This window comes from Pleurodeles waltl, chromosome 7, assembly GCF_031143425.1.
Source record: "Pleurodeles waltl isolate 20211129_DDA chromosome 7, aPleWal1.hap1.20221129, whole genome shotgun sequence".
Taxonomy (NCBI): domain Eukaryota; kingdom Metazoa; phylum Chordata; class Amphibia; order Caudata; family Salamandridae; genus Pleurodeles; species Pleurodeles waltl.
The window spans coordinates 698,475,043-698,487,975 of record NC_090446.1 but is presented as its reverse complement, the minus strand read 5'-3'; the positions used below and the strand labels follow the sequence as shown (position 1 = coordinate 698,487,975).

The following is a 12,933-nucleotide window of genomic DNA, read 5'->3' as shown; positions in this document are numbered from 1 at the left end:
CGGAAGAGAGACTTGTTCTTTCAGTCTGCTCTGGTGTTAAAAACCTATGACTGGAGGAATTGCTTTAATTTTTCTTAAATATCTGTGAGGTGCTATCTTGAATTGATGATTTTGGTAAATTTCTTCGTCAAACAATGTTTTTACTTATTCCTTCAGCTTTTTTCGATTATAAAGATGAGTCTGGCTTTCCAAAACCACCTTCATACAATGTTGCAACCTCACTCCCAAGTTATGATGAAGCTGAACGAACCAAGATTGAAGCTACTGTGCCTCTGGTTCCTGGGAGAGTAAGTATTATTTTTATCTTAATGTATTATTATCTTTTTAAATGATCATGGAGGGCATTGTTGACTGTTTGCTTGGCATATGCACAAATGATCAGTGTAAAACTGGGTATTTAACAATTTATCAGAAGGTTAACTATAGCATTCTGTCCATGAAAATAGGCACACTTAAATTCTGAATTGGTGCAATCTGTCCTATTCAGGTTATAAGTTTGGCGTTTTCCACAAAGGGATGTTTATTGCTATGAGAATGCACTTTGCTATAGCAGTCCCTGACCCTGTCATGGGGGGGGGTTTCTTTCCGAATATTTTGAAGTGTCTTAATCTGTGCAATTTCCACATTCCAAACATAAATACTGTTACCTAGATCAAACGTGCGATTTAATATTACCCATTTTTTTTGTAAAAATGAATGAAAAGAAGCATCTCCTACTGCTTCCCTCTCTAGTGCATTCCCTTACAATGTTAGATATTCTCTTTCAAGGCCGTCAAATACTATTTACATAGTTTTTTTTTGTTAGGTTTTACCTTGGATTGCTGTAAGGCGGCTTAAAAAGTAAACCACCTTTGCCGTTGGCCACTACGTGTGGGCCTATTCTATTCCCTGTAATCGGTAAACTGTGTCAAAATAAAATAGGGTGTAATGGGTATGTAGAACTCTACTCAAGCGTTTGAGGGTAGTTGTGAGGATGGACACACTGCTGCTGTGGACCCCTAACCAGAAAACTGAAGACTGAGGTGACCACCATTGTTTGGGACGTATGGCCACTTGGGCCGCTTGGGGGGAGAGAGGTGATTCGGCTGGCTGTTCCCTCTGTTGCATTGGTGCTGCCATTGCTGCTTGTAGGTGGTCATCAGGCGGCAGTTGGTGGCTGGAGGTTTTGTAAGCTCCCAAGCTTGGACATTTGTTTGCTCCCGTGGTGGCATGTTGGGCTGTGTCGTTTACTGGTTTTGCTGGACAGCAAGCGACAGCAGCTGATAAAGTTTACAGAAGTTTGGAAAGTAGCCAGGATGCTTGGAAATGCTCTGTTTGCTCCCTTGGAGGCCATATTCGGAGCCCATACTCAGGCATTTGGTTGCTGTTGTCACCACTCTTGTCACGGCTCTCCCAGGCCATTGCAGTAACCAGGCCATGGTCTCCTGCCTGTGGCCCTGCCCTTGCTGCAATTGCGTAAGGCGCAAGTAACTTGGAATTAAGAATTAGGTGCCTGAGAGACTTGTGGGTCTCATCCACTGACCGTATTGACCACACTGACCGCATCTGTGCTGTGCATTTGTGCTGTTGTGGCCAGAAAAAATAATCTATCGACCGAAGCCTGTGTGTGTCAGCATATCTAGCTTGAGCTTTGGAGTGATCTCAAGGGCTACCTTGGAGGAGAGAGGCAAGTGATTTAGCAGTCTGAAACAGCATCAGTGACAACAGCAAGTAGCGGTGAGTGCGAAGTTTATGCTTCATTGGCACTCAGAGGCAGTTTTGGGTGTGTGTAGGTAGAGGCTTAGGCTGCAGGTGGTGCGGATGCGGCTGGCTTTAGGCCAGTGCGGCTTTTACCACAGAGAGAGGGCAAGCCTCCTGCACACATTTCCACAGTCTGCCAACGTCTTCATTTGCTCTTAAGTTTTCGAAAGCTTCTTAAAGTCTAGTTTTGGCTTTAATCTGCTGCCTCTTTTCTATTATTGCTTTCACTTCCGTTTGCATGTTTCAATCTGAAAACCATCTTCAGACGGCCTGACCAGCAGCTAATAAGGTAGGAAGCTTGCAAGCATGGGCCTTGAAGGGAGGGTCTGTGAAATTATAATAATGACTGTGAAGAAATTGCATTCTGGCCGAGTAGTTTCTTCCTCCCCAAGCCAAAAACTGAAAGTAAGAAAATCTACCTGTGGTGTAAGAAGCTCCTAGCAACATTTTCTTAAATCCCATCCTGTTATTACTAGTTTCTTTAAGAAAATGCCCTTTGTTGTTTCTGAGGCAGTGGGAATGGCAGAAGTCTCTAGTCATTGTCCTTCTGTCCATTCTCTTTCTGAGATTAGCCCTTTGCTTGCAAATGGCTGTCCAATGAAGGCAAGTGTTGTTGGTGGGTCTCTATTGTCTGGCGGTGCTCAGGAGAGCCAAGTCCTTTCACCTTCTGCTCGTTCCTCAGAGTCTCCTGCTGAGTTGCTTCTAGCACCTCGGGCATTATCCGTCAGCCCCTCTAATAGTACTTGGAAAGTTCACAGTCCTTTAAGTCTTCTGCAGGATGGTAAAATTATTGGGAGGCAATGTGTAGCCCCAGAAGTATTTACAGAAGATGCCTTGAGAAATTAATCTGTTCATGGAGCTGCTACGGTTACCAGAAAAGAAGGGAGGATTTAGGAAGATCTCACTATTCCAAATATTGACATTGACCTGCATAGGGAGGCTGCGGTCTTCCTGGTTGGTGGTCTCTCTCAGAAAATGTTGGATGAGGGGGGTATGTCAAAACCAGCTCCCCATACTGATTCCTTGTGACCATCCTTACCTTCATTATACCATAGTTTCTCCCCTTTCGAGAAAAGTTTGGAAGAGGGGGCCTGTGTCCAACCCAATTCACCCTACTGGTTCCTTGCGACCATCCTTACTTTCATTATACCATAGTTCCTCTCATTTGAAGGGTTCTTTTTCTGAGTTAGATGATGATTTTTTACTCCAGACTACTTAGCTGAATACTGTTAATGTTCGGGAGGGTGCCCAGTCGGACACACTGTTCTGGTTTGAAAAGTTCTTGTGCGCCATCCTGCCTCTATTGGAAAAATCATGTGTTCAGTTCTGACCAGATACTGGAAATGATGCCTGCCACCTTGGTTGAGTGCAAAATGTAAATAAATTTCGTTTTGCCGGGTCATAGACAGTAGTCAGTTCAGTTAAGGGTAATATTGTGAAAAAATAACAAAATGGTTTTGCCCTTAGGAGGGTTAAATGACGTTTCTGTGCAAGGTGGTGTACCTGTGCGTTAAGTGCCTCACTTACAAAATGATGGTAATCTTGCAAATTAAGAGCTATGTTTGATTATGCTGTTTGGGGACTTGGAGAAGTGTTCTCCCCCAGGTAAAGGCAACATTGAGATCTTTGCACTATTTAAAAAGAGGTCAAAAAAGGGCTCTAAAAACTTGGCGAAAGTAAATGGATCGGCATCACAGTTGGTTGTGGGGTTGGATGGGGTGCAGGCTTCTGCTTATTTGCCAGCTGCAGTGCCACTCGCTGAGCCATAGGGCATTGGTATGTCCAGCAAAGTTTTGGTGGAGGGTAAGGTGGAGATGCTGCCTATAAGGAGTCTGAATGTTATGATTATGAAAAGGTATAATAAAAAAAACCTGAAGACTTCGTAAACAGAAAACCAAAAAACTGCATTTCCCTAAAGATAACAACACAAATAGTTAGGGGGTGGGGAGGCCTGGAAAAACTCTGTTCTGAAGACTGTGTTCTTAAGGTGCCTACTGTGCAGAATTTCCCATATATAGATCATGCTGGGATGGTGGTGAGAAGTGGAGTAGCATTTACTTTTTCCTCTCCTCCTTCGACTGCCCCTAAAGGGGCCTTGCTTCCCAATCTGACTGATACCCTTGTGCCTCCTGGAGTGGGAGTGGGAATGAGAAGTGAGGAACCCTCTTCATTGCCGGAGTTGGGAAGAATTGTTGATGGTAATTTGGTTGGGTGCTCGCAAGGGCAAATTTCCTATGTAGGAGGAATAATCAAAGGAGATCATCCATGTATCCCATCCACAAGGCTTAATGCTGATTATAGCTCCTCAGGTGCGTTTAACTTACACCCTTGTACAACGCTTAATTATGAGGCCAAATCTTTTTGCCTGAGGGTAAGGGAACCCTCTTTAAGCCCCTCAGTAGGCTTTCTACAAAGGATGCAGGTGGAGCAAAATGTTAAGTTGTTTGTTTTTGATTTTGTTGTTTTATTCAACAAAGTTGTACCTTAAACTCTTTCAAGTAGATTGATGCCTTAATGTTGGTGAACAGTGGTGATATCACTAATGTAAATATTTACTTTGCTGGTCTGTCCCCCTACTCTAGAGTTACATTTTCGGCTCCTTAGTTGATGCAAATTTGCTTGTCCAGAATTATGAATATTTTCTGAAGCGGTGGATTGAGGTTGTTACTGAGTATTAGGAACCCCCTTTTCAACAATCAAATTATCCAAATGTATTCAAGTAAACTGTGATTGATGCAATGGGGCATGATTTGGATTTTTTACCTGGGAATCCCAGAGACCTACTCGTCTTACTAGGGCAGGGGAGTTAAGTAAACAATGTGGTGGGTGGCCCGGAAATTCATCCCTCCGTCTCCAACCTGTTCACCGGAGGTGGGTGGCGGGTGCTCTGAATAACGCTTGCCCCTCACCCAGGACTAATAAGCCACTAAGATAGTCTGTGAGGCTTATTTTTGTCTTGGAATATGTCTGGGTTGGGATATGATGAGGGAAAATTTACAGTTCAGTAGCGTGTGTCCCCTCAAACATGCTCTGCATATTTTTGCCATCTAGTGTTGGGTCCGGAGTGTTCCAACCCCCCAACCCCCTAAAAAAAAAGAAGCATTTTTGAGTCATGGGATCGAGTGACTCCTTCTCGGTGGTATTGCGCATGGGCATTGACTCCTTTTATTTGATTGTTTTCTCTCCACTGTCTGGGTTCGGATGTGTGTGTCTTTGCTCTGTCTTCCGACTCACTCCGGTTTGAAACTTTCCTTCCATCTTCCCTTTAGCGACTGTATTTTCTTGGTTGTGTATTGCCATCTTTGCATTCGTTTCCACTCGTCGGTCGGGGCACTGACCGCGCACCATTCTGGTGTGACCTTGCATGTTTTGGGCTTACCTCACCATGCGGACGCAGCTTTGTTTCTGTCCTTGGCGCCACTTGAAATTCCCTGACACCAACCACACATAATTTGTGCCACTCTCCCGATCATCAGGAAGCCACGTGCAGTGCCTGCAAATCATTCTGGTCGAGGAAGACTCTTTGGGATCAAAGAGCTCGCACGTTGGAGATGGCGTACAAGTCTCCGGTTGGCACCCCAGACATCTTTGGGGAGGAGCACACCCAGGAAGAGCCAGAACAAGAAGGAGCCCTTCTCTATCCAGGACTCCTTCTCCATCCAGAACTCCTTCTCCATCCAGGACTCCGACTTGGCGGACATCAGTGCAACTTGTGAGTACAGTGGCCCCTCCTGCTCACTCCAAGAATGCTACGAAGCCCCTTAAAGAGGTTGCTGAACTGCCACTGCCACAAAGCCAGGGCCATTTCTGAAAAACTGCTTTGGCTGTCTCGCCCTCCCGCTCGCCTCCGAAATAGCCAAGGCCGCAGCACCTTCTTTGGCATCGACCTGCAACTCCTCGGTCCAGACTTTGGCACTGAGTACTTCGGCTCTGAGCAGACCAGCCTCCACCGCTGCTTTGGTTCTGACAAAAGGACCCCAAACGAAACCTAGGGAGCCAACACCTTCGGAGCACAAACACTCCATCCAGTTTTCAGCTATGCTATCACCCGTTTAACCCAATTTGGGGACTATGGGCACCAGGAGGGTACAGGGCGGCGCATTATTGCTTTCCCCCGTCACGTTCAAGAGGAAACTGTCCTTCCAAAAGGATTTGGTCACTTCAACTCCAAAGAAGGACACTAATGACAAGGCTACTAACACTTTTCCCAAGCCTTTTCTTCTTTCTCCTCTTTCGGATCCACCTTCTTCACCACCTCGACTCCCTGCTTCTATTCCACAACCCCTCCCCTCATTCACCTGCTTCTCCTACTGCAGAAGATCGCACACTTCAGGTTTCCCCTTTATTTATCGGGGAAGATTTGGGTGGGACACCGTAGGACCATCTATGGCGTATGACCCCTATCCCATGATAAGTGCAGACCAAGATCTGTACCCCACAAAACCCTCCCCCCCGAGGATACTACATCCTACCAACAGGTAGTAGCTTGGGCAGCCACCTTCCGTACTGTTGAGCTGCACGGGCGCCCCATTTTCAACATGTTAACTTCCACACACAAGGATATCCAGTTCCTCCCCCTGCTCCCTGGCATGCTTAGTCACAGAGACAACATTTTTAATGAACCGGTCTGCTTTAGGGTTATCACCTCTAGAATAGACAAAGTATAAACCTGCTTCCTCTGATCCGCTATATACCAGATCCCGGCAGACTCCATAGTGGCCACCACTGCAAGAAATTGGGCCAATAATCAGGCCACAGGGGAGTCCCCAGACAAGAAGAGCAAAAAGCTGTATGCTACTGGCAAAAGAGTAGCTGCACAAGCAGCCAATCATTGGCACATCGCCAATTCACAGGCCTTGCTAGAGAGGTACAATCGGGCTCACTGGGATGAAATGGAGGAGCTCCTCAAAATACCTCCCAGATGAGCACCGCAAAAGAGGACAACAGATTGTTGCAGATGGCCAAACAATCTCTAATAATTCCACCCGCTGTGCCCTGGATGCCACAATCATGCCTGCACATGGTATAAACACCAGTATACTAGTAAGGAGACATGCCTCCTCATCTACTCCCACAAATCCCGCCATGACACTGGACCGGCCTACGTGAACAGATGACTAAACTTCCATGTATCCCACTGGACCCTCTGATCAGCCCAGCTCTCCCTCGCTGAAGTACCTCTCATCAGGAAATCAAGAACAGGGTGATGCTCTTTCTCCCACATCGCAACCACGGCCTGGAACACCCTCCCGCTTCACCTCAGACAAACTACATCCCTCCTCAACTTCCCGAAGGAGCTGAAAACATGGCTTTTTGGAGAACCACATCACTAATGGTAGCTACACAACACCACTCTCCCCCAGCGCCTTGAGACCTGTATGGGTGTTCATTGGGATCATGCTAACCAGGACCCCAGTGATTATGCTCTCTCTCTTCAAACATGATTACGTGAACCATTTTCACCCCACATTTAGCATACTGGTGCCCCCATGTAAGTCCCTAATATATGGTATCCAGGTACCCAGAGCATTGGGGTAGCTACGGGATCCCCCATTGGCTGCAGCATGTATTATGCCACCCATCGGGAGCCCATGCAAAGTGTATCCGCAGGCCTGCCATTGCAGCCTGCGTTGAAGGGTGCATGCACCATTTTCAATAACAGGTCACTGCACCAGGTCACTGTAAGTTACACCTATGGCAGGCCCTCCTAACCGAGAGGGCAGGTTGCAAGTACTGGTGTGTGAGGACACCCCTGCACTAGCAGAGGTGCTCTCACGAACTCCAGTTCTATTTTCCTGGACTTTAGGATTGCGGGGACGCCATTTTATGTGTGTACTGGACGTGTCACTACATATGTCCAGCTACATATTGGTAACTCCGAACCTAGGCATGTTTGGTATCAAACATGTCGGAATCATACCCAGATACTGTTGCCAGTATTGGAAGTATGATTCCAGCCTTCTGGGGTTTTCCGGGCAGCCCAAGCTGCTGCCACCCCTCAGACAGGTTTCTGCCCTCCTTCTGCTTGAACAGCTCAAGCCCAGGAAGGCAGAACAAAGGATTTGTTTTAGGAGAGGAGGGTAAAGCCCTCTCCCTTTGGAAATAGGTGTTTCATGGCTTGGGAGGGGTTGCCCTCTTTGCATAAATCAGTCTATATCGGTTCAGGCACCTCCAGTCCCTGCTCTGGCTTGAAACTGGACAATGGAAATGGGCGTGACCACTCCCCTGCCCATCACCACCTCAGAGCTCCTCCAGAGGGTCCCTGGGTTCTGCCATCTTGAATCCAAGGTTGGCAGGGACCTCTGGGAGCATCTGAGGGGCCAGGTCAGGCAGGTGACTTCAGGGCCCCCTCCTGATAGGTGGTCACCTGACTAAGTGACCAATCCCACTTTCTTGGTTATTTATTGTCTCTCTCTTGGGTGGGGTCCTCTGATTTGGCTTGCAAGAATTCAGCAGGGCCCCTCTGCAACCTCTACTTCGACTTCTAGATCCTGGACACGCGACTGGACCCTCCGGGAACCGAAAATCCGCATCCAGGACGAAGACTCCTGCAACCACAGCTGGGTGGGTAGTGGCTCCCGCCCCCACCGGACTCTCCTGTGACTTCTGGACTTGGTCCCCTTCTTACACAGGTCTTCCCTTCAGGAATCCACCGCTAGTGTCTTGCAGTCTTGTCTGGGTGTTACATTTTCTTCTTTTCCTTCCTTTTGGGTGGTTTAGGGAAAAAAAAGTAACTTTCTCCTTTCTTCCTGGTCGCTGGGGGGCACCGTCTACTTACCTTTGGGGGTTTCCTAATTCATTCAGCTGCCCTCTACACATTCAACTAGTATATGGTTTGGGCTCCCCCTAGGGTCACTATTGTCTATTTGCATTTGCACTGTTTTCTATGGTTTTCTATGACTATTTCTGATTAGAAGTGTACATATCTAGTGTGTTACCTCCTATTGGAGGGTTGTCTCTTTAGTACTTTTTGGTAATTGTGTCACTAAAATAAAGTACCTTCTTTTGTAACAATGAGTGTTTTCTTTCATATGTGTAAGTGCTGTGTGACTACAGTAATATTGTATGAGCTTTGCATGTCTCCTAGATAAACATTGGCTGCTCAGCCACAGCTATCTCTAGAGAGCCTGGCTTCTATACACTGCCTCACTACACTAATGGGAGATACCTGGCCCTGGTGTAAGTGTAAGAACCTTAGGTACCCACCACACACCAGGCCAGTTTCCTACATCGTTGCACATCTCCAACAAAACATACACTGTTCCCTTACCTATACAACTGACTCATCAAAGCCAGCACACTACCACAGTGCCAATATCACACTCATATGACCATGGACCTGCTTCGTACACCGGGATTCACAATCACCTTTGTCAACTCCCATCTACAACCTCTTCAGAATGAGCCCTATCTAGGAGCTATTCTCAATGGTGAATTGGGGCTAGCACACCCTAACCCGGCCTGCATTCTGTGTTTTCTGTCTCTTCTCCCCGAGTTTCAGAAGAATTACACATTACAGTCAGGACTATCAAGCACCTGTTAGGGATGATGGTGTCCTGCATTGCTATCGTTCACCAAGCCAGACTCTACATGCGTCCCCTACAGCAAGGTCTGTCTCATCAGTGGTCTCAGTCACAGGGTCACCTGGAGGATCTAGTGTTAGACCACCATACTCACTGCTGTCTGCAAAGGTGGAACACCACAAACCTGTGAAAAAAGGGCAGCTTTTTCTGGACCCTGTGTCTTGGGTCATTCTGACGACAGACACTTCACTCACGGGTTGGGGGCTCACCTTCAAGACCTTACAGTACATGGCCTCTGGGATTTTAGTCACCAATTTCTACATATCGATTACCGTGAGCAGACCGCTTTTCTGGCCCTGAAAGCATTTCTTCATCACCTGTCTCACAGGGTGCTCTCAGTCTGCACGGACAACATGACAGCCTTGTATTATTTACAGAAACCAGGGGTCACGGTCACCCCAATTGTCATAACTCTCTCAGACAATATGGAAATGGGCTTTCCACCACCACATTCACCTAGTGGCAAAGTATCTCCCAGGGACGGACAGCATTTTTTCAGACCTGCTCAGCAGGACACAGCAACAAGTCCACGATTGAGACCTCCACCTCCAAGACCTTCAAACGTACTTCGCAAAGTGGGGAACTCCTCAGATAGACCTTTCGCCACAGCAGAAAACGCAAAATTCTCAAGCTTCCCTTCCAGGCATTCACACCCTCTATACAAGGACAACGCTCTATGGATAAACTGGTCAGGGATATTTGCTTATGCTTTTTCACCTCTCCCTCTCATTCAATTTCCGATTCAGGGGATCACCGTGATCGTTGTAACTCCCACTTGGGCACGTCAGCCATTGTTCACCACACTTCTGGACCTCTTTGTAGTTTCCCATAAGAATCTCCTCAACAGGCTGGACCTTCTCACTCAAAATCAAGGACCGATCAGACATCCAGACCCCAAGACACTCAACCTTGCGATATTGCTCCTGAAGTCAGAGTTTGGTTACTTAGGATTGCCTGCCGGTTGTATGGACATTCTCAGGGAAGCTTGTAGATCCACAACCAGAGCCTGCTATGCTGCAAAATGGAAACGTTTTGTATGCTACTGCCAACCCCATACGTATTAATCCATTAAAGCTACTGTTCAAGACAAGTTTTGTTATTCGCTTCACTTAAAGATAGCAAATATAGCCAGGGCTCGAAAAATCTACTGACCTGCTATGGTGAGTTTTATTTTATGAGGTCGAGCTATTTTTAGATTCCACTCAACCCTTCTGGCCAGTGGACAAAGAAAAGGTGTTCTGTTCAGTCAGAAACTGAATTAGCAATTAATATGCCTTTAATTCTTATTCTTATCACATTAGCTCTGTGTTCAGAGACAGAGGTCAAAAGTCAGTTTGTCTTCTTGCAATCCAAATACTTTTCCTTGTGACTGCAGAGTTCCAGGATTTGTAAGGTGAACTGTCTGACCTATGTGAAATGAAAGGCTTTTGGTATTGGGTTTTTCCTAACACACAATGTTTATATAACTAAGTCAACTTTGCAAACATTTTTCAGTAGCTGTGAAAGACATTTTTTCTACTTGTGTGATGAAAGAAAATATTTTAATAAAATGAAAAAAGGTCACTTTACTTGGTGATGTGCAAATGATAAATGTTTTCTGAACACCAATTTTCGCAGATTATTAATACACTATATAGTTTTATCAGGAAAGCTGCAAGTTAGTGGGAAGGTTTTCTGACATTTCTTGGAAATTTACTGTCTGTAAATGACAGTGCACTACCACGTCATGCTTTTAGTAATATATTTATTAAAAGTGAGTGTTTAAACATAAACTAAAACACTCCTGCCCTGATGGCAAAGCTATTAGTAAACAAAGAGGCAAGTCAGGCATGGATCATGTGTACCCTATATGTGGGCTAGAGTTATTATACATGGGGCAAATTTTTTGTGAATTTAATTTAAAAAAAGGTATTTTTTTTTACTGTAGAAATGCTGAACCCACATATTTGAAGGTGCTCTCATATGTGTGAACGAAGAAAAGGCGAATCTAAAAAAAAATGTTTGCCTAGGATCACACAATTTGAGACCCGTTTCCGGGTCAAGTACATTACGGATAGGTCGAGTAGATTATTCAAGCTACTCGACCTGCAGGTCTAGTAACATTTTTATCATTTTTCAAGGCTTGCTAGCTTACACATCCATTGGCTTACATCTCACAGCTATAGCTGCATATATACAGATCAGACAACATACTTCCTTATTCATAATCCCAGTCATCAAAGCTTTCATGGATTGCCTTAAAAGGGTTATTCCACCCAATGCACATCCTGCACCATCCTGGAACCTCAATATTGTGCTACAGGTTTATGGGCCCTCCTTTTGACCCACTTTATTCATGCTTTCTTCAATACCTTTCTTGGAAAGTGGCATTCTTAGCCACAAACCGATCACTCTGGCGTGTTAGTGTGCTCCAGGCCCTAACCTTGGAAGAACCTTTCTTTCTAATTCATAGAGGCATGGTGGTCCTTTGTACAAACCAGCGGTTCCTTCCTCAAGTAGTTTCCCAACTCCATATCAATCAGTCAATCCATTGAGCTATGAGTCTTCTTTCCGCAGCCTGGCTCAGTTGCGGAAAGAGCTCAACACACTCTGTTGAGTGTGACAAGCTGTTAAACAAGCACTTATGATTTACATTGCTAGAACCAAAGAATTTAGGAAAGCCATAGAGCTCTGAAGGGCAGTCCAATATCCGAAAACAGCGTTGCTAGATGGATAGTAAATTGTATACAAACCTGCTATGATAAATCAACTAGAGCTGTTGCTCCTACACATTCTACAAGGAATAAATGAGCCATTCTATTAGGGAAAAAAGAGCCAATGTGACTTTCCTTGGAAAAATACCTATAGCTGGCATTTGTAAGGGAGCAACATGGTCTACACCACATACATTTACAAGCATTACTGTGTGGATGTACTAGCACGTGAGCAAGCCACTGTAGGTCAAGCTGTGCTACAAACACTTTTCCAATCAACTGCAACTCCCACAGACTAGCGACCACTTTTATGGAGGGACTGCTTTACAGTCTATGCAAAGCATGTGTATCTGTAGCCACACATGCCATTGAACAGAAAATGTTACTTACCCAGAAAGCATTGGTTCGTTGGCATGTAGTGCTGTAGATTCACATGCACCCTCCCTCTTCCCCGGACGCCTTTGGCTGTTCCAGTTACTTTATATTTGTATATTCTTGTACGTATGTAATTATATTTACAGGGACATCTTTCTTTACACTTCCTCTACACTCCTTTTCTCATCTGCCTGTGGGAAAACAGTCAAATAAAGGAGTCGATGCCCAAGCACAGGTTCACCGCGAATGAGGAGTCGCTCGATCCCGTGACTCGAAAATGTTTATTCAGAGAAAAACAACTTGCAACACTCCGGACCCAACACTAGATGGCAGGAGTATGCAGAGCATGTGAATCTACAGCACTACATGCCACGAACAGATGCTTACTGGGTACATAACATTTGCCTTTTGTGAAATCCTCCAACTCTCTAATCATTTGCTTTAAAAAAATCTGGTCACATACAGAGTTTGATGGCAATGGTTATTTTGTGTTTACCTGTAATGCAAGATGCTCAGGGGTCATGCTAGTGGGGGCAGGTGGG

At 45.6% G+C, this 12,933-nt stretch overlaps 1 protein-coding gene across 1 annotated transcript in view; it reads left to right on the top strand.

Annotated features, from left to right (window-relative positions):
* NDFIP1 (Nedd4 family interacting protein 1) overlaps positions 1–12,933 on the top strand; it is a 274,091-nt gene that overhangs the window by 133,236 nt on the left and 127,922 nt on the right. The window contains exon 3 of the mRNA XM_069244703.1: positions 157–287. Within this exon, the coding sequence (XP_069100804.1) occupies positions 157–287 (131 nt within the window). The remainder of the gene's footprint in view (positions 1–156; positions 288–12,933) is intronic.